At 49.6% G+C, this 27,312-nt stretch overlaps 5 protein-coding genes across 6 annotated transcripts; 2 read left to right on the plus strand and 3 right to left on the minus strand.

Moving 5' to 3' along the window:
* Nucleotides 1-269: 269 nt before the first annotated feature.
* On the minus strand, nt 270-12,935 carry LOC110351009 (histone H3). Of its 2 annotated transcripts, none has more exons than XR_015452088.1 (2): nt 4,192-4,732; nt 270-2,827 (listed from the first exon to the last, which is right to left on the minus strand). XR_015452088.1 is itself a non-coding variant. In XM_087213366.1 (2 exons), the coding sequence occupies exon 1, from the start codon at nt 12,820-12,822 to the stop codon at nt 12,412-12,414; it is 411 nt and encodes a 136-aa protein (XP_087069492.1). In that variant the 5' UTR covers nt 12,823-12,935; the 3' UTR covers nt 270-2,827; nt 4,760-12,411. The 2 variants fall into 2 exon arrangements, 1 of the variants encoding a protein (XP_087069492.1); XM_087213366.1 differs by lacking the exon at nt 4,192-4,732 and adding an exon at nt 4,760-12,935.
* A 769-nt stretch (nt 12,936-13,704) lies between these two features.
* Nucleotides 13,705-14,279, minus strand: LOC101708448 (histone H2A type 2-A). Its single transcript, XM_004853932.3, has one exon. It carries the CDS (start codon nt 14,207-14,209, stop codon nt 13,817-13,819), a length of 393 nt encoding a protein of 130 aa, XP_004853989.1. The 5' UTR covers nt 14,210-14,279; the 3' UTR covers nt 13,705-13,816.
* Nucleotides 14,280-15,536: 1,257 nt separating this feature from the next.
* LOC101708799 (histone H2B type 2-E-like) lies at nt 15,537-19,365 on the minus strand. Its single transcript, XM_087213368.1, has one exon. It carries the CDS (start codon nt 19,249-19,251, stop codon nt 18,871-18,873), a length of 381 nt encoding a protein of 126 aa, XP_087069494.1. The 5' UTR covers nt 19,252-19,365; the 3' UTR covers nt 15,537-18,870.
* A 164-nt stretch (nt 19,366-19,529) lies between these two features.
* LOC147827779 (histone H2A type 2-A) lies at nt 19,530-20,100 on the plus strand. The gene has a single exon (XM_087213367.1). The coding sequence runs from the start codon at nt 19,596-19,598 to the stop codon at nt 19,986-19,988; it is 393 nt and encodes a 130-aa protein (XP_087069493.1). The 5' UTR covers nt 19,530-19,595; the 3' UTR covers nt 19,989-20,100.
* Nucleotides 20,101-20,997: 897 nt separating this feature from the next.
* LOC110351010 (histone H3) lies at nt 20,998-23,821 on the plus strand. The gene has a single exon (XM_021265836.2). It carries the CDS (start codon nt 20,998-21,000, stop codon nt 21,406-21,408), a length of 411 nt encoding a protein of 136 aa, XP_021121495.1. The 3' UTR covers nt 21,409-23,821.
* Nucleotides 23,822-27,312: the final 3,491 nt, after the last annotated feature.

A 27,312-nucleotide genomic window follows, 5' to 3' on the forward strand; every position in this document is an offset into this window, starting at 1 on the left:
TTTACCTGGCAAGTCTTCGAAAACTCATGGGCTTCTCGTGCTCAAAAAGGCCTCAAAATTTAGTCAAGAGCTGGAGATGATCAACTTTCAGTGGTGACACTGCAAGGATACAGATGCAGAGACATTTGATGTAATCCTATAAAAGCTGAGCAAACAACCAACTTTTGGAAAACTTTCCTTCAAAAAATGTGATTTATGTGGCTTTTTCCTGTTTGGACCTGTAGTAGCTTAGTAAAATGGAGGCCTATTAAGAACATGCCCACCATTAATACAGAAGGTAGTGTTTAATTTTGACCAGGCAAAAGTATCGGGCAAAGAATACAACAAGCCAATACTTCATTTCTCCTAAACTCCCCTGATTTGGATTTAAAATTGGCGGGTCCACAAAAACACTTGGGTGGGAGAAGTTTAATACTAGTTGCTTTACCAAGCATACTGACAGCAAGGAAAAGATGCGAGATTCACCCTCGTGGAGCTCATTGGAACAGGAAAGAAAAATAGTTACATAAACAATGTACAAAGTATGATCAAAACAATAGTTAATATTTACAGTTTTTAAAATGTTTTACAGTAAGACTCAATAATTCCCCTGGCTTGAAACACACTTATCCCATCGTTTTTGCCACTCTGAAGCAGATCTGAAAGTCCTCTTTTGTGTCTTTAATTTGCTGTCACGGCTGCCTCCATGTCCTGAACTGATTCCAAACATTTACCTTTCATGTTCATTTTGACTTTGGGGAAGAGCCAGAAGCCCCATGTGCCAGATCCAGTGACTAAGGTAGTTGAGGACACACTAATGTTTTTATGAGCCTGCCTTTCCACTGGATGGCACGTGACAGCAGTATTTAGTTTTCGTCACACCTTGTAAAGACATTAAAATTACAGACTATGAAGTAACACAATTTTTGCATTAACATATGCCTTTCTCTTAACCATTTCCAACAATAAAGAATATAATGCTATATTTAGTCATCTGTAACAGTGGAGAGCATAGTCTATTTTATCTCTTTAGTTTGCTAATAAAAATAATGTGAGCCAGCTGCTCTTTCTCTTCCAGAGTGAATTCAGGACTTGGACTAGAATAGATACATACAAAAGATTAGTCGGTCCTAGGGGTCTACTTGTATTAGAGCGGTCATGGAAGCATTGAGCATCTTGCTGACAATTCACACTTCACTATGGACCACTCACTAAGGTCCTATTTTCCCTTTCTAGGCTTTCGTCTCTGACTAGCAGTAATATCTTACCAGACACTCAAGCCAGATGCTTCTGAGTCAGCTTTCACTACATTATTTTCATTTGAACCCATACCTTCTGTACTTTATATTCTAGCTATTGATGTACATGGTATTTTTCTACTTGAGTTCAAAGAATTGAACTTGCACTCCCCCAGCCCCTGCCCTGTCACTAGAAATTAAACCCGAGGACTTCACATAAGCTACATCCTTAGCCTCTTTTTTATTTTTTATTTTGAGATGATCTTGTTAAGTTGCCCAGGCTGGGCTTGAATTTGGGATCCTCCTGTATTAGCTTCCCAGACTGCTGGGATTAGAGGCAAACTAGGATTTATGCAAAATGTCACTAGCATATATAAATACGTATAAATGTGTAGAGAATTAGAAGAATGTTTACAAAAAGTTAAGAATTATTTATAGATATTGGTTTTACTATCTTCATTGAACATTTCTGAATTGTTTAAATTTCTTAAAATAAGCATGAATATAATTTTCCCTAAAATAATCAGATGATAGACAGACACACACAGTCTGGATTATATTGACCTGGAAAATCTAAGTTTCTGCCATAGTTACATTTCTTCATCTTTAGTGCTACTGAGGATTCCTCCCTTTTTCATAGTAATGTTTCAAAGATCAAATTAAAAGACCTGTGTGGGGGAAAAAGTGAAACCAGCAAGTAACATAAACACCAAAAGCGATATATTTTTCGCGAACCTGCTTCTTACATGCTCTGGAATCACTAGGGGAGAAGAGAGTGTCTCCACGTAGAATGTAGAGAACGAAGAAAGAGTGGATAAAGGCAGGGTCAGATTTTCAGGGCTAGACCAGAAAAATATAGTCAGTATAAAGAAGCAAGTTGACTTCCCAGTGGGCATGACTGCTATACTGTGTTAAATGTATTATTCAAAAGTATTCAGATCTTCAGAATACCCAAATGTAAACATTATTCCCATTTTATAAAGGAGGAAACTGATGTTTATGGAGTTGAAACAACATGACATTCTCTGATACACCCTGAGATGTCCTGACTTTTACTAAAATACTTGTGTAGGACTTGCAAATCCCGGGGAATCTGAGGATCTGTTCATCTATTTGCCACATTATTTAACAGAACCGTAGAACGTCAGGGCTGGGAAGTGCATGGCGTCATCCGGTCCGGTTTCCTTATTATATCTTTTCCTCGGACTTGAGGATAAAACTCTGCTCCGCTGCCTGTTGCCATTGGGTCCCTAAGTGGTGCGGTGTCCTCAGAGGCCCACTTGGGCCGCGCCTGGCGAGCTCTTCCTGGTGCTTGCGTCCTCAGCTCCTTGGGGATCCCGCCAGCTCCAGGCTCTGCCCGTGTGGCCCGAAGCGAGGTCGTCAGCGGCTCCTTCTGCCGGCTCCTGGCCCTGTGAAGGGGGCGCCCTCCTCCCAGGCACTCAGGCAGGACGTCGAGTCATCTCTGATTACTTTTTGCCTCAACAATCCCTTTCTGGCCTTTCCCCCATCCAGGTTCGGGCAAGTGTCCATGTGCAGTAGTCGGCAGCTTCCTCCTGCCCATGGCTGTGGCTCGTTCCCTTGTCCTTTGTTCTCTCCTCAGCACCTCTCATCTACAGTAAAGACAAGATGACCAGACCCACATACTTCCTCAAAGGACAAACACTCGGCCTAATGAAGTCTAGATAGACATCAACACCCACCCGGTGGGTGACCAGAGACCTCTAGACCCACCACTTCCTAGGAGAATCTCCGTTCTTTCCATCCACTTGTTTCCCAACTGGACCACTATTACCTGCGTGACTACACTTGTAACCTTATTGGATGTTCATGGCTGTGAGGTTCCCCAGACTACCCACTTGGACCCTCTCCTGCCCCTCAGGAGCTTTTCTATCAATAAATATCTTCCTGCTCTTTTTTTTTTTTTTAAATTTCTTTTTTCCGGTACCAGGGATCAAACTCAGGACCTTGTCCTTCTGAGGCAGGCGTGGTGCCATTGAGCTACATCCCCAGCCCTAATGTCTTCCTGCTCTTAACTTCCATTGTCCCTAGGACTCATTGTTTGATTTCTAGAGAACAAGAACTCAGCATATCATACAATGAACAGGTTGGGAGATATATTTCATATTTCATCTCCGGGGGCTGGGAATTTAGCTCAGTGGTTCCGGCGCCTGCCTCGCAAGCGCAAGGTCCCGAGTTCGATCCCCGGTACCAAGAAAAACCCAAAAACACACATATTTCATCTCCGGTATTATTTACTGTAACATGAGGCCTGAGGCTTGGCTTTCTGCAGTTAAGTGCTGCTCCTTTCTGGTTCCTTTTGCATTCCTTTCCATGGGATAGTGTTCTTTCCATACAGCTCTCATGTTATCCTGCTTAAAGCACTACCCACTATAGTATTGTCTCTCTCTCCCTCTCTCTCCCTCTCTCTCTCTCTCTCTCTCTCTCTCTCTCTCTCTCTCTCTCTCCAGGGTCTCCCTGTGTAGTCCAGGTTGGCCTCAAACTCATGGTGGCCTCCTGCCTCAGCTTTCCAAGTTCTGGGACCGCACTACAGACGTGCACCACCACACCTGGCCCTCTTGTTATCTTTTATCCATATCTTTTATTCCTGATCTTTTCCCACTTTCATTTTAAAGTATCTTTCTGTGTCTGTATATGAATGTTAAATACATTAATGTCATTTATATACTTTTTTTTTCCTGTGTCTGTATACAATTGTTAAATACCTTAATGTCATTTATATAAATAGTATTGTTTTCAAGCTCATTCAATTGATTACCTTATTTCCTTCTGGCTTATGTTGTTTTTAAAGACCTCTCTTTGTTGTTAGGTGTTCCTGTGGCCTGAATGTGGTCCCCCCACACCCTGAAATTCTTATGTCAAAACTTAATAAGCAATGTGATATTAAGAGGTGGGGACATCAAGGGGTGATTAAATCACAAGAACAAAGCCCTCATGAATAGGTTAGTGACCTTACCAGAGACCTGAAGGAGCGGTCTGTCCCTTCTGGTAGCAGACACCTTCATGCAGTATTAGCAGGCTATAGTGGCACCAGCCTCCTGCCCCTCCGTGATTCGCCTGTGTTACATTGGAAGTAGCAGAGCTTGGCTGAGCTCACTCCCAGTCAAGGTCAACTGACTCCAGCTAAGTTCCTCCTTCTGAATTAACCGAATGTTCTCTTCAGCACAAAGAATGCTATGCCCTCATTCTCCAATCCCGCCTGCCTGATCCTTGCTATCAGCAGGTGTCCAAGGCTGCCCAGCTTCCCCCTACACACACACTGGTGACAAATAAACACCAGACGTCCTAGGAGTCCTTTGTCTTTGCTGCCCAGAGCAGCTTAGATCAGCCTAAGACTCAGTTTCTCTCAAGTCTCTGTCTCTGTGTTTCTTTTAATTCCCACTTTCCTATCTCACAGACATCGTACTGGCTTGCAGGAGGCCAGGACCACTGCAGGGGTCTCTGACAACTTCCATTACCCTCTCCCTATACCTTCTCCCATGTTGAGGACACACAGAAGGGCCATCTATAGCAAACACACTCACCAGACACAAGCTTGCTGGCACCTTGACCTTGGTTTTCCCAGCTTTCAAAACTGTAAGCAACAGGGCTGGGGATGTAGCTCAGTGCTGCCATGCCTGCCTTGTAAGCACAAGGTCCTGAGTTTGATCCTGGTACTGGGTGAACAAACAAACAAAAACCTGTAAGCAACAAATTTCTGTTGTTTACAAATTACCCTAAGACATCTTGTAATAGCTCCTCAAACTGACTGAGACAGGTGTCCATTATAAACTTATATTGCTGCAGAGTACACCACAGAGTGAATCTACCATATTTTATTTATCCTTTTTCCTGGTAATGAATGTCCAACGTTGTTTCTAATGTTCCATTGTCTTTGTCATGTTTCCTGATAAACTTGTGTGAGAATTTCTTTTGGATGTCTTAGTTACTTTTCTCATTGCTAAGACAAAATACCCAACATCCAGAGTTAAAGGAGGAAAAGGTTTATTGTAGCTCACAGTTTGTAGAGGTTTCATTTCCTAGATGGCTGGCTTCAAGGCAGGGTCATCTGGCAGAGGGGCATCACAGAGGAGAAACAGTCCATGGCAGGCAGAAGGCAGCAGAGCAGCAAGCAGCAGAAGCAGCATCAAGCAATGAGGCAGAAGCCTTTCCCTTTTATCCCCTCCAGGCTACTTGCCTTGTGGGTGGTGCCGCCCATATCCAGGATGGATCTTCCTATTATCCACACACAGAACTATGCTTAACCAATCAGTGGACTAATTTAGTAATCACACACCCTTAATCCCAGCATTGTAAGGCTTAATCCCAGCATCACATACCCTAGAACCAGCCACCTCTGAAAAGCTCCACCTAGGAATGCATGAAGCTTTGGGGGACAACTAGATAAAAGACATAAAAGATGAATACACAGAAACAGAATTCCAGCTCCTGTGATTTGTGTAAATTAACTGGCCTAGGAGGTAGCAATCTGCCCTTCAGAATGCTGCCCTCATCCACAGCTCACAAGAAGGGCACCAAGAACCTAAGCCCTCCATCTCGGCCACCCCTTGACATTAATCCATGTTCTAGTATTTGCTGGACTATCTAGTACACAGTAATCTATTTTCCCTGATTATCAATTTTATGAATATCCTTACATATGAATACTAGATTTTGTGCTTCCTCTTCTATAATCCACCAGCTGTTCTTATTTTTCCTCCTACAGTTTGCAGAGTAAAACCTATTCCCTTACTAGTTTAACATTTAAGACCCTAAGAAAGCTGGCCTCAAAGTCCCCACCACTACAAACCCATTTCTCATTACTGACCAAGGCCAACCTTCTGGACTGGTCATCACTCACAATTCTCCTATTTTTCTGGTTCTTTTGCCTGGATTTGACAGCCCCAACCCAAGTGTTCCTACTGGAAAAGCTTCAGAATTCATCTTTCAATCTACATCCTTCTTCACCACCTACCAGAGCACACCTTCAAATTAGTGCAGATTAGTATTCATAAAGCCCAAAGATCTGGTTCCCATTGCTTCAAACTTGGAAACTGCCTCCAGGTATGAGGATGCTGGGATTCCTACTGCACAAGACAGTAGCATGTTTTAATCAGAGTGGTAATTTCATTTGGTTTTGGTAATTTTCTCTATTGTAGTGGTTTATAGTTCCAGGTTAAAACCCATTGGCAAGTGGTAAAATTTACTTTAAAAGATGTAAACAAGCACTTTCTTTTCATGTAACAGAATAGAACTGAAAATATCAAAGTGTATCCCAAACAAAAAATAGGTATCATTTTGTGCAGCTTGTTTCAATTTTACATGTCTCCGAATGTGCATGTAAAATACATTGGAAGTTTGGAGTCAGCAGAAATCAGAGCTACTGCTGCTTCTAAACTACAATAAGATACACTGTATCTCGCTATGGAATAACCGCATGTATAGCTTTCTTGAAACAATGAATCTAATAAAAAAGAAAAGTAAAACACAAGATCCAGGCTCAAATTCTACTTCTGCCATCTTTTGGCTCTGAGATCCACATTCTCTCCTTAGTTTCTTCTATTCAACTGGAGGAACCAATTCCCCCCACCAGCTATTCTGAAACCAGATGGGGCTGGGAGTGAAAGGTGAACTATAAGCCACCTAGGAACCCTGGTGTCCTCGTATCTAGGCCACACAGTGTAGAAGCTCATCATGCATTTAAAATTATTCACAAGTTGTTCTGTATCATTTTTTAAGGATGACTGTAATTCAGACTTACATCAATTACTTTTTCTTTTTTTTTTTTTTTGGTACCAGGCATCGAACTCGGGACCTTGCACTTGCGAGGCAGGCGGTGGAACCACTGAGCTAAATCCCCGGCTACATCAATTACTATTGATGTCATTAATAGTAATTTCAACGTTAATGATGTCATTAGTATCAATTTATTACAAGTTAGGCTCTGTTCTAACCATTTTATATTAAATGTAATTGTTTTTCATCCTCATGGTGATCCACTGCAACAGTTATCCTGTTTTACAATGAGGAAATGTCGATCCAAATCTTTTCTCTTTGGAGCCTTTTTCCGGTTAAAGGTCAGGAGCCTGGCCCTACCCCCACCACGCCCAAGGGGCCTCAAATCCCAATTCATAGCAGTGATGTCCTCAAGTTTCTGTTTCCCATCCCTTCTCTCTTCTGCCGCCCATCCTTCCCTCTTCTTCCTGTCTCTCTTTAGATAAACCCCACGGACTGTTCGCCTTACCACATCCCATAGGAACCCCGACAGCACAGCTGATTCTCCTCACTTTGGAGATAGAGAAACAGGACCTCCTCCCCAGGTCCTCTGCTTTCAGCAGGATTGGAGATGCTGGTGGGGCACAGCCCAGTGAACTCCTTCTCAGTTGCTACTGCTAGGATCAGCCTAAGGCTCCAACTGTGGCCACCTGTGAACAAGGGGTACATGAGCTTCTCAGAGGCCATGACCATAAGCAGTTTCCTACTCCCTGTATCTGGGACGCCCCTGAGGGCCTCGGAAGTTGTTCCAAGAGGACTAGCCCAGGGCTGCTCCTGATCTGTAACTATAAGGACTTCAAAAGATGGGGCCTTTTGTGCCCAACTTCCTTTCATAAGGCAGAGTAGAAGGTCAAGTGAATTCATTTCCACAGCATTTCCTGGGCATCTATGGTATGCCTGTTTCCTTGAATGCTAATGCCACAGAGATGAACGAAGACAAATCCTCACCCTGCCCATATTACCAGCTTGAGGTTAGGAAATGGAAGGGATCTCCAGATGGGAGGGAGGGAGGTAGAGGGAAGGAGGAGGACTCAGAGACAGGGCAAAGAGGAGAAAGGAAGGGGGAGGCATCTGGGGCTGAATCTTGCAGAAAAAGAAGAGGCTCTCAGAATTGCGAAGAAGGCAAGAACATTCTGGACAGAAGACATTGAGTATGTGAAGACACTGTCTACTTAAGAAATGGAAGTGCTGCATGGGACTGGAACATACTTGTTCTGCTGGAAGTGCATCTGAAATCTGAGGAGGCTCCAGGAAACACAGGAACTAGATGTATATTACAATAAATTTTACTGGGATGTTTTTAAAAATTAATAACTATTAAAAGGTTAATAACTAGTAATAAAATTAATTGAAAGTTTATTCTAGACTCAACACTGTGTTAGACAATTATCTGTCACTATCATTTTTCCCAACAAAATTATAGATAATTTACTATTGTGCCCATTTTACAAATGGGAAAAGTAAGGCCTATAGAAATTTACTTCCTTAAAAAAAAGAAAGAAAGAAATTTACTTCCTGAGCTCATATACTTGATCTTAGGACAAGGCCAGGATTCAAACTTGGGGGTTTGTCTGGCTCCTGAATCCTTCCTAGGGATCCACATTTACTGCTCTGAACTGCCAAGAAAGGAAAGTGAATTTCCTTCTGAAAGAAGTGAGAAGGTGGTGAAAAATTTTTAAGCATGAGAATAATAGGCTTTTTTTCAAATTTTCTGAAGCAGGGTCTCACTATATAGTCTAGGCTGGCCTGGAACTCAAGACAATCCTCCTGCCTGCCTCACCCACCAAGTGCAGGGATTACAAGCCTGCACCACCACACCCAGTGGCATTTTTTAAAAAGATAGCCATCAGGCCGATACAGAGACCAGCCTGTATATTTAATCTGCTAGACCACAGCCTGTGAGGGTATCGATTAAGACAGGAGTCATGAATGGATGGAAGGAAAGCACAGTTTAGGACAAAGGGAAAAAGGAAGGAACTTCTAATCTGAACAGCTAAGGGGAATGTAGGTATCTGTCTGTAAATGGAAGGTATGGATGGGAACAAATAGACCTGGGAAGCAAGATGAGGTATACAGCTTTGGAATTGAGTCGGAACTGCCTATTATACAACCCGAGGGACCTGCCCACTGAGTGGTGTGAAAAATTGGTGTACAGCTCAGGATTGGGTCTTAGTAGAAGATACTGATTTGGGAGCACTTAACAAAGGCAGAAATATGGAAAGCAGGTGGTCGATGATTTTGAGTTGCAAGGAAAAAAGATGGCCAAGGCCAGCATGGAGAAAACCAGGAATACTGACAGAGAAGAGAAGGCCATGAAAAGACTGAGACAGAGGCCCAGAGAAGAAAAGGATGACCAGGAGAAATAGTGAACCTGAATGACAAGTCCTCTTCCAAAGAGGCCAAGGTGATATCAACAGGGCCAGATTTTACTACATGGTTTTTCTCTACACACACACACACCTGTCCCCCCACCACCAAAGGCAGAATTAAAAATGAACCATGTTTGTCATTGCTTAAAAACCTTACTTTCTCCTTTTTTCAAGGATCAAACAATCAATATTCTAACATTTCCATACAACCAGAGCCTCAGTGGAGCACAATGTGAAAACCTTCCCTGAGTACTTGTCAGGGTCCTAGTCACCCACCTAGAGATCTGGACTCAGGAGGATTGGGCCTTTTCCTGAAAGTTCCTGGAAGGCAGGAGTTAACTGAGAAAGCTTGAGGGTTATACACAGCACTCTTGAGAGTTCAGCCGCACACAGATAGGTGTTCAGGTGGATATACCTGCAACTGTCATGGGCCTACCTCAGTTCCTCCTGGAGACTAGCATCTTTTATAAGATGCCTGTTCAGCAACAATTCAATAGACTCACTCACCCTGGCACTGCAAAAAGACGTGTGTCTCCCTGGCCCAGGGACCGCCATTACTGATTAGCAGGTAAAGGCTACTCATCTTTTAAGCGCAGTGTTTCTTCTGGGCCAATGTGCTCTTTGGTACTGCCATCTTCCTCGGTTTAGGGGCCAGAAAGAAGCCTGGATATGTAAGAGCTCCATTCCTAGAGTCATTCTTGTTGACAAGTTATTAATCCATGTCCAAGAGGGTCAGAATTCCTGTGACAGCTCTGAGAGGAAGTGACCAGAGGTGCCTGGGGCAGTGCCCAAGTTGCTTTGGGCCAGATGGTCAGTGGCATGAGGTCCCCAACTGGGGCTTCTGTAACATAATCTGCCAGTCCTCCTGTGCGCTCTCCTTGGTGCCAAGCTCTTCACAAGTTTACCTTCTGGAATGCCTGTTTAGCCAGTTATCTCCTGGTAGCAATTCCAGGAAAGTAATCTTGTCAAAGGCTCCGATTTGAGATCTTGTGAAGGATGATTGGGTTTGTCTGGCTTCTTTACCTGAACTGAGGCTTGTCCTGTACCTGTGTGTATTTTTCAAATGAGCATCTAAAGTCCCATCGTCTCTATCTTGATGTGTAATTCTAAAGCCAAAACATTTGGGTGCTGCTTAAATCCATGCTAGGGAGCTGGGAAGTCTGCCTGCATTCCACTTGAGACTAGGGCCCAACTGGATGGCTGCCAGACATGGATTTTCCCTAAAAACTCTACTTTCAAGGTAGACTTCCTGCAATCAAACTAGCCATGTAGAAGCTAAGTATTAGAGGAAGTGTACTTATTTACCTTGTTCTTCGTTACCCTTTAACCCTCATCTGTTAGTAGAGAATGATTTAGATACAGAAAATTTAAAATGTCAAAACATACATTTTAAATTGCTATCAGGTATTGATGGACTCAGTTTATGCCCATCTGCCAAATAGGAAGATTTGAGACTGTCGTGGGTGCAGCCCTTACAGCTACAGGACACAAATGTCATCCTGTTCCCCACTAGATTTCAACATCGCTGTGAAATTTTCCTTTGAGAGACAGTCAGGGAAATTTCCTGCAGTTTAGAGGACTCAGACTGGTGAGTTAAAGCTCATCATCTTCCAGCAGGCAGAGGGGAGAGAGGACTGACAGCAACGCCCCCAGGTTCCGGGGCCTGCTTGGCCATTGCTGGGCCTGAGATGTCAGGTACCAAGGTGGACTCCCACCAGCTCTCAAAGTACAGAGTGCACGCACACCCTGTATTACAGGTCCAGGCCCTAGGCAGAAACTGCTGTGACCCTGACACAAAAACATGTGACAATCCAAGGAAGGAAAGACCACAGTACTGAACTACTTCTCTCCTTCTGACATATGAGAGCAAATGGCAACGTTACAAACTAAGTTTATTCCGGTTCTTTCTCCACGTGTGATGTCTCAATGACGGTAATGAATGTTTTCAGTCTGACACCTGCGCTAAAAAAAAACAAGGTAAGTTCCGTCCTCTTCCGAGTGCAAACAGGGAGGAAGACTAAGAAGAGCTGTCATCTGAGACCTGCACGACCATTGGAGTCCCACGTGGACTGGAGTCCGCCAGCCCTGCCAACACCCCCGCCCCAGGACTCACCGGAAACTGGCTAAGCCATTTCCTACGATGGGAGCTCAACCTGCCGACCTGGGGACCATGTTCTCCCCTTTTGATCCACTCTTACCCAAAACCTGAAATCGAGACCCCTATTCTGCCCTTTCAATGTGCAATCTCTTAAATATGTCCTAGAATACAGACTCACGTCACAGCCTTCAGAGAAGAGTACCTTCCTGAAGAGCTCAAATGTCCCTGTGTACTTGCGATGGGAACCCTTCAAATAATGCGAAATTAGTCTATGCATCCATAGGGAGTTGGCTTGAGAGAATGTGAGGTGAACACGCAACTGGAGACAGCGGCCAGGCTCAGGACTCCCGCACCAAGCCCAGGAATCCCTAACTCTACCTGCAGAAGCCAGAGAGCCAAGGTGGCGCTTTCTTTTTGCAGCTCATCACTTAGCCCCAACGGCTGATGAGCCCACTTTTGGGGAAGAGCAGCTTACCGCCGGTGCTCTCGACTGGGTACAAAGCCTAGGCCAGTTTAGGCCTACTCAGTACAAGTAAAGGCTGCAAAGCACAAATCCTGAGCGCCCGCCGGTAACCGAGGCTCCTACCCCAGGACCCGCTGTCCCGGCCGCCGCTTTTCCCACCGCGAGGCGGCCGAACAGGGAGCGCAAGGGACGCACCTGGGTGTGGCTGTGCTAGTGCCCGCGAGTGCCGCAAAGGAGCAGGGCCGGGAACACGCAGCGGCGAGCCCCGCCCGCCCACAGGAGCGTAGCGACCAGGAGGCGGGGCAGCAAGGGACACGTCCTTCCCACCTCTGCCAGAAGCCTAAGCCTAGGCCTAAGCAAGGCTTTCCGGGCCCCAACGCCCCCCCCCCCCAACCCGGAGGACAAGCGGTACAGCTCTTCCCAAGGAGCGCCGTGGGTGGCTCTGAAAAGAGCCTTTGTGTACGACCGGACGTGGAACGGAGCTCGCGCTTCTTAGGCCCGCTCCCCGCGGATGCGGCGGGCCAGCTGGATGTCCTTTGGCATGATGGTGACGCGCTTGGCGTGGATGGCGCACAGATTGGTGTCCTCGAACAAGCCCACCAGGTAGGCCTCGCTCGCCTCCTGCAGCGCCATCACGGCCGAGCTCTGGAAGCGCAGGTCCGTCTTGAAGTCCTGCGCGATCTCGCGCACCAGCCGCTGGAAGGGTAGCTTGCGGATCAGCAGCTCGGTGGACTTCTGGTAGCGCCGGATCTCGCGCAGCGCCACGGTGCCCGGCCGGTAGCGGTGCGGCTTCTTCACGCCGCCCGTGGCCGGGGCGCTCTTGCGGGCCGCCTTGGTGGCCAGCTGCTTGCGCGGGGCCTTGCCGCCGGTCGACTTGCGGGCGGTCTGCTTCGTGCGCGCCATAGCGGACGGCGACGGGGACGAGAGCTCAAGAGCTCAGCGGCTGACACCCTAAAGACGCCCCCGGCCCGCGCAGCACCCTTTTATAGGCAGTCTTTTCCCCACTGGGCGGGAAAATTTAATTGAAAAGCCCGCGCTGCAGGTCCATTGGCTCTGACCCCTGGCCCGGCGCCGCCGATTGGCTCGGGCCGCTCCCAACCCCGCCCCGCCCCGCCCCGCCCCGCCCCGCCCCACACACCCTCGTGCCCCTTTCCACTTTTCCCCTGACGGACAGTTTTCCCGCTTCGTGTTCCGTCGCTCCCAGAATGCAGTCGGCTGCGAGCGCTGTCCACTCACACGGTCTCTCGTGCGCCCCTCACTCCCCGCAAGCCCACTGCTGCCCCGGCGCCCCTTGCCGCCCCGCGCTGCGATGCGGCTCCGGAGTTGAGCCTCAACTTTTCGCCCCGCCCCTCGGGTCACGCCACTTCCCGGGCCGCCCGGGGTCCCCGCCCGCCACTTCTCGGCCGGTCGTCTTTCTCCGCCTGTTCGATGCCTCTCGGCGGGAAAGTTGTTAGGCGAGGTCACGCCTTCGAAAGCCGCCACGAATCCTACGTTACATCCGATATAGCAAAGAGCACGGCGAAGCTCTGACCCAGGCGCCCCCCCAGCGCGCCCGCTCCCCTCCCGATAGGGCCCGCGGGCGCAGGGTCGGCCGGCCAACACTCCCCCTCGTACAGGGCCTCCGCGGCCTCCCAGGCGTTCGCTGCCCGCCTTAGCAGAGGCCCACCCCCTACGCCCCACCCGCGGTGAGGGAAGGAAGCGCCCGAGACCCGAAGGGGCCAAGCGAGTGCGAGCGCCGAGCAGAGGGCACCCGCCTCTCCTCGGCTCAGAGGGTGGACAACCGGCCGCTGTGACAACTCCTTTTACTTGAAAGGGTGGGTGGCTCTGAAAAGAGCCTTTGGGTTTCATGAGCGCCCCTGCGGGACGCGCGCTGCGCGGGGAATTCCAGACGCAGGCCTCACTTGCCCTTCGCCTTGTGGTGGCTCTCCGTCTTCTTCGGGAGCAGCACCGCCTGGATGTTGGGCAGCACACCGCCCTGGGCGATGGTAACTTTGCCCAGCAGCTTGTTCAGCTCCTCGTCGTTGCGGATGGCCAGCTGCAGGTGGCGAGGGATGATGCGCGTCTTCTTGTTGTCGCGCGCCGCGTTGCCCGCCAGCTCCAGGATCTCGGCCGTCAGGTACTCCAGCACGGCCGCCATGTACACGGGCGCGCCGGCCCCCACCCGCTCGGCGTAGTTGCCCTTGCGCAGCAGGCGGTGCACCCGGCCCACCGGGAACTGCAGCCCGGCGCGGGAGGACCGCGACTTGGCCTTAGCGCGGGCCTTGCCTCCTTGCTTGCCACGGCCAGACATCACAGCGACGACACCCTACAACAACGGCTAACGCCCAACCACCGGGAAAACCCTCGCAGACACCGCCGCCTCACCCTTTTATAGCTACAGCGCGGATTGTCCTCGGACCACGCTCATTGGTTATGACCTCACGACCAATAGGAGAGCTCGGCCAGATCCTGCTCATTTGCATAATCTCGTCCTCCTCGCCCGCGCGCCGCTGAAAACCCGCGAATCGCAGCGCCGCGCGATCGGCACCTTCATTTGCATGCGGCCGCTATAAGTACGCCGGCGTCTCGGGCGCGCCCGGGTGCGTCCTGCGGTGCCTTCTTGCTAGGTGGCGTTCGCTCCTCGTCCTTTTCGCCATGCCCGAGCCCGCCAAGTCCGCTCAGGCTCCCAAGAAGGGCTCCAAAAAGGCCGTCACCAAAGCCCAGAAGAAGGACGGCAAGAAGCGCAAGCGCAGCCAGCCTCTTATTTATGAAACAATGATTTCGATTTCTTTCTTCAAACCCGTTCGTTACATATCAGTAAATAGCATCTCTTTCCAAGTGCTCAGGCCAGAGTTTCGCAGTTAATCTTTGATTCCCCACTTTCTGTTGTAACCTACACTGGGTTCATCAATTTTACTTACGGTATATCTTGACTATTTGTCTATCTCCCGAACTATTAGTGTGGCCTCCTCGGTAGTCTCCCTGCCTCTTTCCTCTGGTTTTTCAACAGAGAATCCAGAGAACTTTTTTATTTTGTAATCAAGTTAAATCGTGACGTGTCCAAGTCAGGCTCTCCAAAAGCGCTGCTTCACAGTTCAGAGTCCACAGCTTCGCAGAGGGCTAAGAGACTCCTCCATGGCCTCGATAATTTCACCTCCACGACCTCTGTGCTCACTCCCCAACTTGTTTGTCCCAGTGTCACTGGCCAGGTCTAGTGCTTGATAACACTTGAACTCACTACCCCAAGAACCTGACAGCTCAGGATGTTACTCTGTTCAGTTTGTTTCTTAAATATTAACTGATCAGACCTGCCAGTCCCACTCCAGTTCGTAACCTGCTCTACTTCATAGCCCTTACCCCCCCCCCCCGCCCCGATGTTAGGCAATTGATTATTTTCATTTATCCACCAAGCAGAAGTTCTGTGGACAAGAAATTTTTCTATTCTGCTTACTGTTGCATCATCCCCTGGATGGTTTTTGTCAGTATGCAGAGTGTATTTTTTTAAATTAGCCTTTATGGGGCCGGGGATTTAGCTCAGTGGTTCCACCACCTGCCTCGCAAGGGCAAGGTCCCAAGTTTGATCCCCGACACCAAAAATAATAAAATAAAATTAGCCTTTACTGTGGGAAATGGTACGAATACAGTGGAGCCAGAGCAAGTGTCAGTTTTGCTTCCGCAAGTGTAAGGATGGATTTCGGTGAAAAAGAGAAAGCAGTGATTGCTTGCTGAGCTATAATTACACGGAGTCACTCTCCGGTCCTTTAGGGTTAGCTGTTTTCTGTCGTCCCTCCCATGTCTTGTGTCTCCAGAACCAAATGTTCACCTCTGTATCCTCCACATATAACTTGGTTTTGGTTTTTTTTTCCTCCACATATAACTTGGTTTTTAACAAACCTCCTGTGGGTCCCTCTTAACATAAAGTTATGTTCCCATCCCGTGTACTCAATGCTCCTCGTTGTCTTCCTTCCACCCTGTCCTGCAATTTTCAGGCTTTAACAATCTGCTGATTGCTCAGGAGCGTCATGTATGACTTACAGAAAGGCAGGAAGTGTTTCCGGGGACATTTTTGGAAAGTTTGGTTGTTTTGTGGGAATTTCTTTTGCTGTTGTTTAGTTTTGTTTTGGCAGTGAAATAAGGCAAAACTTGCAAATAATTAGGAAATAAATTATAGCTTTAATTGGGTGGAATAGACAAGAAATATGTCGAGGTAGAAAAAGGTATTTGGAGTTTTATGTAGACACCTAAGAGAAAAAAGCAAGTAGAGTCAAGGTGACAAAGCGGCCGATTGTGACACAATGTTTCACAGATTTATCTATGAAGTTACAGTTAAATTCTTCCTATTCTGTTCTCACTTGGGCTTTTTTAAGAACTGTAATTTAAACTCCTGATGAAAATATAATGTTCTAAGGCTGGGTGTGGTGCCACAAACCTATAATCCCAGCACTTGGGAGGCTGAGGCAGGAGGATTGCTGCAAGTTCAAGCCCAGTTTGGGCTACATAGTGAGTTCAAGTCTATCCTGAACTACATATCAAGACCCTGTCTAAAAAAAAAGTATAAAGTTCTATCCAGGTGCAGCATAATCCCAACACACCTGTAACCCCAATACTCTGGGAAGCTGAGGCAGGAGAGGTTTGGGGTTTGGTCAAATAGTGATTTTAGCTGAAGGTGTAGTTCAGTGGTAGAGCACTTATTCATTTTTGAATGCTCAAGGCCCTAAGTTTGATCTCAGCACCACAAAACAAAATTAAATAAAGAAATGAAATTTTAGAAGAGAAAAGAAAGAGTGATTTTACCACTTGGATGTTCAGTCCAAATATTTAGTTGGATCACCTCTGTTGTCCATATCTACCCTATTTAACTCCTGGGAGACCTTTCAATACTGAAGTTCTAATGTCATCTTTTTTTTAATCCTGGAAAATTATTTGTGATTTCTGAAATATTTCAAGATTCAAACCATGTAAGAGTGTGGCAGATAAAGTGGTCTAACTGGAAGTCTGAAATGACTCAGGCGGCTCAGTTCTGAGCCCCACACCTGCTTTCCAGGAAACGTGGCAGCTGTCACAGGAACAGAACTAGAAAAATGAATGCTACAAAAGCAGTCACTAATGCTTTATAGGACTATCATCTACTAAGTTATACTTCAAGACCAACACCTAAGAAGGAAGTTTACATAGGGTGAAAGCGTTTGCTCCCCCTGCTATGCCTGTGCTGGGAGCGTGTCACGTGGAATATAAACAGCTGCTCCGGATTCCTTCCATGCACCAACCCTACCACCTCCCAGTACTGTATTCCATCCTGGTTAACAGCCCCTCCCTACCCAGTTCAAGCCAAGAACCTAGGGGCTTCATTCTCACCTAAGTTGATTCTTCTGCAAGGCCTCTCAGTTCTAACTCCAAGACAGAATCCCAAACCAACACTGCTGCCTCCATCGTGACCGTGGCGCTCCAGCTCAGCACCTCTAGGGCCACATCAAAGTCACCCAGAGGATTCGTTAACACGGATGACTGGGGCTGGGGAACCCTCACTGTTAACTGAACCCCGGCAGTGCTGGTGGTGCTGCAGGAGTCCCTGCTCTACCCAAAACCCCACAACAGGCTCCTAACCAGCTTCCTCCTTCCCACCCTGGCCAGCCTGGCACTGATAATCTGCACAGCAACGGGCAGAGGTTTTTAAGGTGAATGCAGCCGTGTCCTTTCGATCCCTGCCTAAAACAGTCCAAGGGTCCCCAAGTGCACACAATGAGCTCAAGCCAATCAGCCTCCTTGCACCACGTTGGCCTCTTTACTCAAGTCTTCCAAGTTCTGCCTGTAGAAACCCAGCTTTTTGATTTCACTGTAGAATGGATTCCCAGCTGACCAGCTTTTTAAGATGGGACGTGAGCCCTCTTCCCGTGTAAGGTCCTTAGGTACGTTGCACAATATTTCAAGAAGACGGCACCAGTGTTACCGGTTGATTTCTAGGGGTCAGAACCAAGCTTCTTTACCACGTGCTGGGGAAATCTCTCCCTTAATGAAGTGAGCAAGAGCTTGTGACCCAAGGGTTCACACACAAGGCCTTTCTTTTGCCAAATCACACCCAAGAGTTTTGTCTCCAGCGCTTCTGACTTCCTGTTGAGACAAGATCTTGCTAAAGTGGCCTGCAATGCTCCTGCCTCAGCCTCCCACAGCGCTGAAATGACAGGCGAAATGATTTGGGTAACAGACATTGCACTCCGGGTTTTGGCACTGAGCAGTCCTTCCCAGATTAAAATTGAAATTAGAGACAAGGTTTACTAAATTGCTCAGGCTGGACTCAAATTTAGGTTGATTTGGCTTTTTGAGACAGGGTGTCTCTATGTACTTCAAATTGACCTTGAACTCACCATGTAGTTCCAGGCTGGCCTGGAATACAGGGGCGATCCTCTTGCTTTAGTCTCCCCAGTGCGGGGATCACAGGCATGCATCTCACCTGGCACTAGACTAAATTTAGGATCCTCCTGCTCAGCCTCCCAGGATGCTGGTTGGGGTTAGAGGTGCACCTGTGTCCGGCTGGATTTCTCCGCACAACTCAGAAATATTCACGTAAGAGGGTTAATGTCAACACGGTTATGTCACTGGAGATGGCTATTTGTGCCTTTGTGACTGCACTTCTCGTGTCCCTCAGAGGTCAGCTTCCCACTATCAACGGCCTCTCAGGAGCTAAGGACATAGCTAGGCGCACATCATTCTCTGCAAGGAACATGAACCGGCCGAGTCCCCTCTAGCCAGGCACAGCCCATCTGACCACCACGGTCCCTGCAACCAAAGGCCTCACTACGAGGGCGGAGGGCTTGTGCCCTCTCCTGACTGGGAGGGAAAGACCAACAGGAGAGACAAGGCGTAGGCAGACGTCTAACAGACAGTACCATGACAGCTGCTTTCAATGATGAGGTGGGTGGCTCTGAAAAGAGCCTTTGAGGAAGGCAGCCGAGGAGCGCCGGGTGCGGGCGGCACTCACTTGGAGCTGGTGTACTTGGTGACGGCCTTGGTGCCCTCGGACACGGCGTGCTTGGCCAGCTCGCCCGGCAGCAGCAGGCGCACGGCCGTCTGGATCTCGCGGGACGTGATGGTCGAGCGCTTGTTGTAATGCGCCAGGCGGGACGCCTCGCCGGCGATGCGCTCGAAGATGTCGTTGACGAAGGAGTTCATGATGCCCATGGCCTTGGACGAGATGCCGGTGTCGGGGTGGACCTGCTTCAGGACCTTGTACACGTAGATGGAATAGCTCTCCTTGCGGCTGCGCTTGCGCTTCTTGCCGTCCTTCTTCTGGGCTTTGGTGACGGCCTTTTTGGAGCCCTTCTTGGGAGCCTGAGCGGACTTGGCGGGCTCGGGCATGGCGAAAAGGACGAGGAGCGAACGCCACCTAGCAAGAAGGCACCGCAGGACGCACCCGGGCGCGCCCGAGACGCCGGCGTACTTATAGCGGCCGCATGCAAATGAAGGTGCCGATCGCGCGGCGCTGCGATTCGCGGGTTTTCAGCGGCGCGCGGGCGAGGAGGACGAGATTATGCAAATGAGCAGGATCTGGCCGAGCTCTCCTATTGGTCGTGAGGTCATAACCAATGAGCGTGGTCCGAGGACAATCCGCGCTGTAGCTATAAAAGGGTGAGGCGGCGGTGTCTGCGAGGGTTTTCCCGGTGGTTGGGCGTTAGCCGTTGTTGTAGGGTGTCGTCGCTGTGATGTCTGGCCGTGGCAAGCAAGGAGGCAAGGCCCGCGCTAAGGCCAAGTCGCGGTCCTCCCGCGCCGGGCTGCAGTTCCCGGTGGGCCGGGTGCACCGCCTGCTGCGCAAGGGCAACTACGCCGAGCGGGTGGGGGCCGGCGCGCCCGTGTACATGGCGGCCGTGCTGGAGTACCTGACGGCCGAGATCCTGGAGCTGGCGGGCAACGCGGCGCGCGACAACAAGAAGACGCGCATCATCCCTCGCCACCTGCAGCTGGCCATCCGCAACGACGAGGAGCTGAACAAGCTGCTGGGCAAAGTTACCATCGCCCAGGGCGGTGTGCTGCCCAACATCCAGGCGGTGCTGCTCCCGAAGAAGACGGAGAGCCACCACAAGGCGAAGGGCAAGTGAGGCCTGCGTCTGGAATTCCCCGCGCAGCGCGCGTCCCGCAGGGGCGCTCATGAAACCCAAAGGCTCTTTTCAGAGCCACCCACCCTTTCAAGTAAAAGGAGTTGTCACAGCGGCCGGTTGTCCACCCTCTGAGCCGAGGAGAGGCGGGTGCCCTCTGCTCGGCGCTCGCACTCGCTTGGCCCCTTCGGGTCTCGGGCGCTTCCTTCCCTCACCGCGGGTGGGGCGTAGGGGGTGGGCCTCTGCTAAGGCGGGCAGCGAACGCCTGGGAGGCCGCGGAGGCCCTGTACGAGGGGGAGTGTTGGCCGGCCGACCCTGCGCCCGCGGGCCCTATCGGGAGGGGAGCGGGCGCGCTGGGGGGGCGCCTGGGTCAGAGCTTCGCCGTGCTCTTTGCTATATCGGATGTAACGTAGGATTCGTGGCGGCTTTCGAAGGCGTGACCTCGCCTAACAACTTTCCCGCCGAGAGGCATCGAACAGGCGGAGAAAGACGACCGGCCGAGAAGTGGCGGGCGGGGACCCCGGGCGGCCCGGGAAGTGGCGTGACCCGAGGGGCGGGGCGAAAAGTTGAGGCTCAACTCCGGAGCCGCATCGCAGCGCGGGGCGGCAAGGGGCGCCGGGGCAGCAGTGGGCTTGCGGGGAGTGAGGGGCGCACGAGAGACCGTGTGAGTGGACAGCGCTCGCAGCCGACTGCATTCTGGGAGCGACGGAACACGAAGCGGGAAAACTGTCCGTCAGGGGAAAAGTGGAAAGGGGCACGAGGGTGTGTGGGGCGGGGCGGGGCGGGGCGGGGCGGGGCGGGGCGGGGCGGGGCGGGGTTGGGAGCGGCCCGAGCCAATCGGCGGCGCCGGGCCAGGGGTCAGAGCCAATGGACCTGCAGCGCGGGCTTTTCAATTAAATTTTCCCGCCCAGTGGGGAAAAGACTGCCTATAAAAGGGTGCTGCGCGGGCCGGGGGCGTCTTTAGGGTGTCAGCCGCTGAGCTCTTGAGCTCTCGTCCCCGTCGCCGTCCGCTATGGCGCGCACGAAGCAGACCGCCCGCAAGTCGACCGGCGGCAAGGCCCCGCGCAAGCAGCTGGCCACCAAGGCGGCCCGCAAGAGCGCCCCGGCCACGGGCGGCGTGAAGAAGCCGCACCGCTACCGGCCGGGCACCGTGGCGCTGCGCGAGATCCGGCGCTACCAGAAGTCCACCGAGCTGCTGATCCGCAAGCTACCCTTCCAGCGGCTGGTGCGCGAGATCGCGCAGGACTTCAAGACGGACCTGCGCTTCCAGAGCTCGGCCGTGATGGCGCTGCAGGAGGCGAGTGAGGCCTACCTGGTGGGCTTGTTCGAGGACACCAATCTGTGCGCCATCCACGCCAAGCGCGTCACCATCATGCCAAAGGACATCCAGCTGGCCCGCCGCATCCGCGGGGAGCGGGCCTAAGAAGCGCGAGCTCCGTTCCACGTCCGGTCGTACACAAAGGCTCTTTTCAGAGCCACCCACGGCGCTCCTTGGGAAGAGCTGTACCGCTTGTCCTCCGGGTTGGGGGGGGGGGGCGTTGGGGCCCGGAAAGCCTTGCTTAGGCCTAGGCTTAGGCTTCTGGCAGAGGTGGGAAGGACGTGTCCCTTGCTGCCCCGCCTCCTGGTCGCTACGCTCCTGTGGGCGGGCGGGGCTCGCCGCTGCGTGTTCCCGGCCCTGCTCCTTTGCGGCACTCGCGGGCACTAGCACAGCCACACCCAGGTGCGTCCCTTGCGCTCCCTGTTCGGCCGCCTCGCGGTGGGAAAAGCGGCGGCCGGGACAGCGGGTCCTGGGGTAGGAGCCTCGGTTACCAGCGGGCGCTCAGGATTTGTGGTCCGCAGGGTCCTTAGGTTGGACTGAGCAGGGTGGAGCCAGGAGCTCTGAAGGAGGACCGTAGGCCGCGGGAAGGATCTGAGGTCCTCGGTTACAAGGGGCCTCTCCTGTCTTGTCCGCGAAGTGCAGTGGTTGAATTGGGCTGTCTTCTCCTGGGATGAGCGCTGTGCCCGTTTGTCGGACGTGTTTACCCGTCCCTCAATCCTGCCTAAATGACTTAACGGGGCGGTACTCTGCGAGTTGTGCTTTTTGGAGGGAACCCCCGCCCCAAGTCCTGGTTCAGTGGGTGTTCGGAATTTGGGGGCTCGGTTCCCCGTGCAAACTGGCCCACACTCTGCAGTAGCATGTGGTGCCACTCATCGACTCCTCATATTTTGTTAGAGCTTGTGCGGACTCCTGAGGAGTTTCCCCTGTGTTTTTCATTTTCGATATTCCCAGCATCGATTGTTGTGAGCTTTCTCTTTTCCGGATCTTGCCAGAAGATGGTGGTTCCCGGTCTATTATCCCAACACAACATGGCCAAGTAATGCCCCAGGTACTTCCGGATAGGCCCGGGCCAGGTGTGGGATCCATGTGTCTGCGAGTTTTAAGAGTCCGGGCCTGAGCATGGTCAAGATGGCATGGTGCTTGGGCTTCAATGACCGCCGTAACCCAGGCCACTTTCTGAGAGCTAGAAGCTGGGCAGTATCCTTCCCTGCTCTTGTGTATACCGCAATACCTCCTGGAAGACATATCGCCTGAGATGCAGCCAGGAGCTGTGTAAGTATTTGCGAGGTTGTGTGTGGCCCAAGGCTCTGAGTTCAAATTCCTGGGTGGCACTGAACATATGTCCCTCTCCCCTACGGCATCTTACCTCAGAAGCTGTGAATTCAGCCTGAGGTTGGCTTCGGGAGGAATTCCTCACCAGGTGAGAGAAGTCAAAGACTAGCCTGTTTTGGCTAGGGAGACGGGCAAAGATCTTGAACACTACAGATGCGCCTTAACTCTGCACCTAGAAAGGGCCAGCGATTGTGTTTGTGTCTCAGTACAGCTGATGGGTAAAAGCATCGGCAAGAATTCACAGAGGGGTAGAAATGAAGCAGAAAGACTTTCGAAGTTTTTACTCTTCAAAAAAGTGCAGAAGGGAGAGAACTGAGAGGACTGTGTCCACTCCAGGAGGTTCCTGTTTTTATTTCTAGTCTCAAGGATTTTCAGAATAGGTTGTTATGGGCTGAATTATGCCCACTCACCCCCAGTAATATGTTGAAGGCCTTCCCTTAGTTCCTCAGAATTCGACTGTATTTGGAGATAGGATTAAGAGGTGATTAAATTGAAATGGAGCCATCAGGGTGGGGCCTAGTACAGAATGACTGGAGTCTTTATGAGAAGGGAGGTTCAGCACACAGGGAGGAGCGTGTGGAAAAGCCAGCATTTTGATGTTGGCTTTATAGCCTCCAGAATTGTGAGAAAATAAATTTGTGTTACTAAAGCTGTGGGAAGCTGGGTGTGGTGGTGCACACCTATATTCCCAGCACTTGGGAGGCTGAGGCCAGCCTGAATTACATAGTGAGTTCAAGACCAGCCTGGACTCCACAGTGAGAGCCTGTCTCAAAAACAAAACAAAAATAAACAAATAAATAAAGCTGTGGTGGTGTTTTGTTGTAGTCGCCAGCTATGATTTGGGTATGGTTTGAGATATGTCCCCTGAAAGTTTCATGTGTGCTGAAAGTTGTGCCACCACAAAGTTGTATGTGGCCCCCAGGGTATCATGTTGAGAAGTGGTAGAACCTTCAGGAAATGGGGCCTAGTGCAGGGTAAGTAGCTCACGGGGACATCACCCTGGGAAGGGTTTAATGCTAGTCTTATGGAATTAGTTCTTGCAAGAGCTGGCTATTATAAAAGTGAGAGCTCCCCACATGCTTTTCCCCTTCTGCGCTGGCTATTCACCATATTTGACACAGCCAGGAACCCCTTTTCAGGACACCACTGTCAGAATTGTGAGCCAAATAAACAGCTTTATAAAGTACCCAGCCTCCGGTATTTTGTTATAGCAACAGGGAATGGACTAATACGTGACCCTAGAAAACTAATACAGGTCCCTGGGCACTCAGACAATGGGGTCCTTGGAATCTGTACTCAATTATTTGCAAAAGTGGCAATAACGTAGAGCCGTATGGGTATAGAACCTTTGCATCCAGCATCTCATCACTGAAATTTGCTATCAATGGTGCAACCCAAAGTTCTCAGAGGATAAATGACTTCCCAGTGTTTCAGAGCTGGGCAGACCCCTGCTTGTCCCTGAGTATGTAGGTTTTTCCATGTCAGAGCATTTGCCCCCGGTGGTCATTTACCCTGAACTGAACCAAAACTAAGGCAGATTTAAAAGCAAAATGCCAAGCAACCTAAAACAGCAACAATATCCACGACCTGCATGGTCCTGGGATTTGAGGACAGCCTGCACATGTCATGGATAAGGCAATTCAGTTGCCCCTAGCTTAGTGAAAATAGCCAAGTGCTGCCTTCACTCTTCACTTTCTAGCCACTTCTGCCCCTCCTGCTGACGGAGGAGTGCTCACCAAACTCAAAGATAGAAGGGCAAAAGAAGGAAAGAGGGAGGAATACTGGGCAATCCGAGGCCTGGCCTCTCTGGGCTGCTATGGGACCATGGAAGCCCTCCCGGCTTATTCTTTTATTTCCTGTCAAAGATGGCTCTTAAAGACAGGGCCAGCCTCATATTCTGCCTTTCAGGGCAGATACACAACAGAGGTTCTGGGCTTGGACCATGAAAGAGTTCCAGAGTTACCACTTGGTCCCACTGAGCTCCCTGCCCCTCACAGAAGGAGGAGAACAACAGGGTATATATTACACTGACTTTCTGAGGAAGTGTGGCCTATCTGACCCAGTCCCCCTCAGCCTGGAGCAAGGCCTTGGCAGGATATTGCTGCCTTACCTATCAGCAGCCATTTTAGAGATTTGGCAACAGACTCTAATTCTCACTGTGATTCGCTGAGACTCAGGTATTCTCCAGAACCTTCAGGATTCCTAAACTGCCACAGGAAATTTAGCGACAGCATTTATGCCTTTTTGGTAAGAGGACAAAGTTGACATTCCTGCCACTATTCTGTGAAGGACAAACTTCCAAGGCCTAATAAGAAAACATTTGGAATAGTTGTGTTAGTTTGAAAAACTGAAGCAAACTAGTACCCAATTTTTTTAATGCCCATATCAAAATCTAATTATTCAGGTACATAAGTAGTTCTGTGCTTGCAGGTTAAAAATAATCAAGCAAAAAGCAATTCACAGACTCTTGAAAATTCTTATGACATCAGGCCTGCTTCTAGGAAAAGTCTTCCCTGGAACTTGTGTTGTTAATTGGATCTGAGTCTCAATAATGCTGACACTGGCCTCAGCTAAGGCAGTGATAGAAGGGGACAGAGATTAAATGACAGATATGAGGGAATCACAGAAGGTAGGCTGAATAAGATTTGGCCATGTAGGCATTTTGGAGAATGCAAGAGAAGGAGCTTCTGGGATGAGAAGCTAGGAGATAAAGATAGATTTTACTAAGGTGGGAAATTCAGGGAGCAGAGATTGCTTTTAAAACCAAGAAGATGCATGAGGCTTTCCCTGACATTGAGATTGATGTTATCTACCACAATGTACCCATCGGGAGTTAGCAATATTAGTCCATTAAATGAAGAGGCTTCACTGGACATATCTGCAGGGAAGCCCTCAGAAGACAGGGAATGGCGTGAGATCCACCCAGGGTTATGGAGGAGATGACTGAGGCACACATCCCGAGCAAGCAGAAACACTGAGGGGAGTTAGCAGGAGAGAAATTGGGAGGGGGTGAACATCACCAGAAGAGTGTCCTGAGTGCCTCTGGGTCTCTGCAGCAAGGAACCTGTCCCTGGCCTCTTTGGTCCTCAGTTCTTTGTGCTCTTGATAAAAAAATATTCAGTCAAGACACATAGGCAGCTGTGCAGAAGTAAAGGTGGAATTTATTGTGAAGTAAGTAGAGTTACATCTTCCATTTATAAGGTGGGCACCACCACGAAGGCATCTACTAGAGACTGGATACCGTTTTTATGCACACAAGAGTAACTCAGAGGGTTCCAGCAATAGGGTAATTACATTTTTTATTGATGGTTTCACTTAGAAGTTACTTTGGAATTGCAAAATGTCTTCCTGTCCTTTTTAGATAGTCAGTGTTTCCTCGGGGGCCTTAATCACATAAGAAACTTGCAAAGGAATTTATGAAAGACAGGTTCTTAGTTGAAACCAGGCCCAGCCCAAGGCAGGAGGATCTTTAAAGAACGTTTCCCTTCCCCAGGTCACTGGGCTGTAGGCTGTGGCAGCCAGGAATGCCGGATGCCTTGTTGTGGAACTAGCTGGCCAGGAATCGGAAGACTGCTCAGTGTGTGATCTTACAATGTCACTGTGCACCGTGGGTCACTTAAGGCCTGAGACCTGACTAATGGTTATAAATGTTTTATACACTGGAGTCTCTGCATACTATTTTGGCCCCTCAACTGCTTGGCCCTCAGGCCTGCTAATGTCAGAAGGCGAATGTGGTATCAACGGGGCCACATTGTGCACTGAAGTTTAAAAATAACAATCTATATTAACTAAACTCAGTGAGTGCCGACCACACTTTATATCTCACATCTCTCTTTTACATTTTTAAAATTTTTTTATTTCTTGGTTTTTTGAGACAGGGTCTCGCAATGTAGTTCAGGCTGGATTTGAATTAACTGTGTAGCCCAGGCTGGCCTTGAACTTGTGGCGATCCTCCTGCCTCAGCCTCTCAAGTGCTGGTATTACAGGCATGCACCACCACACCTAACTCCATCTCTTTTATTTACCATGATAACCCTGCAAGGCAACGGATGTTTATCATTCCTGTGTACAGACTAAGAAGTTTTGAGCATTTTGCCCAAGTTTCCACTGTTAAGTCCCTGGGCTAGGGATTCTGTCCAAAGTGCAGGACTCTAAAGTTCATCTCCTTAAGCACAAAACACCAAATGAAGAGCTCATATTGGAAGCTCAGAGAAGAAGTAACAGGAGGTACATGATACACAGGTCAAGGGTCTCTGATTCGGTTCCCTCTTCTCTACCTGCTGACGCACTGCACACCTGATCTCATCAACATCTAGGAGAGAAAATCTTCCACCTTGCTCCACGGATGAGCTTGTCACTCCTGTGCTTTAAAATCTTTCCATGCTCTCACCCTGTTAACTTCATAATCACACACACACACGCGCACACACACACACACACACACACACGTCACAGTCAGTGCAAAGAAGCAGAAACTAAGCACTAAGTCACACACCTGGGCTGAGTCCTGGCTCTACCTCCCGCTTGTTATGAAAGGAACAGCCTGAAACCTGCCCCATGGTGTTGTACGGAGATGAACAAAGAACTAGTTCCCAGGTAGTGAAAAGCAGTGTCTTGTCCAAAATGAGGAGAAAAATGTAATACTATCATTTATTAACTATTCAGGAAAAGTAAAGC

This window comes from Heterocephalus glaber, unplaced genomic scaffold (assembly GCF_053883595.1).
Source record: "Heterocephalus glaber isolate CG9 unplaced genomic scaffold, H.glaber_assembly_v1.0 deba00001442, whole genome shotgun sequence".
NCBI classification, from domain to species: domain Eukaryota; kingdom Metazoa; phylum Chordata; class Mammalia; order Rodentia; family Bathyergidae; genus Heterocephalus; species Heterocephalus glaber.

Coding starts and splice junctions, on each gene's coding strand:
- LOC110351010 (XM_021265836.2), top strand. CDS start 20,998: ATGGCGCGCACGAAGCAGACCGCCCGCAAGTCGACCGGCGGCAAGGCC.
- LOC147827779 (XM_087213367.1), top strand. CDS start 19,596: ATGTCTGGCCGTGGCAAGCAAGGAGGCAAGGCCCGCGCTAAGGCCAAG.
- LOC101708448 (XM_004853932.3), bottom strand. CDS start 14,209: ATGTCTGGCCGTGGCAAGCAAGGAGGCAAGGCCCGCGCTAAGGCCAAG.
- LOC110351009 (XM_087213366.1), bottom strand. CDS start 12,822: ATGGCGCGCACGAAGCAGACCGCCCGCAAGTCGACCGGCGGCAAGGCC.
- LOC101708799 (XM_087213368.1), bottom strand. CDS start 19,251: ATGCCCGAGCCCGCCAAGTCCGCTCAGGCTCCCAAGAAGGGCTCCAAA.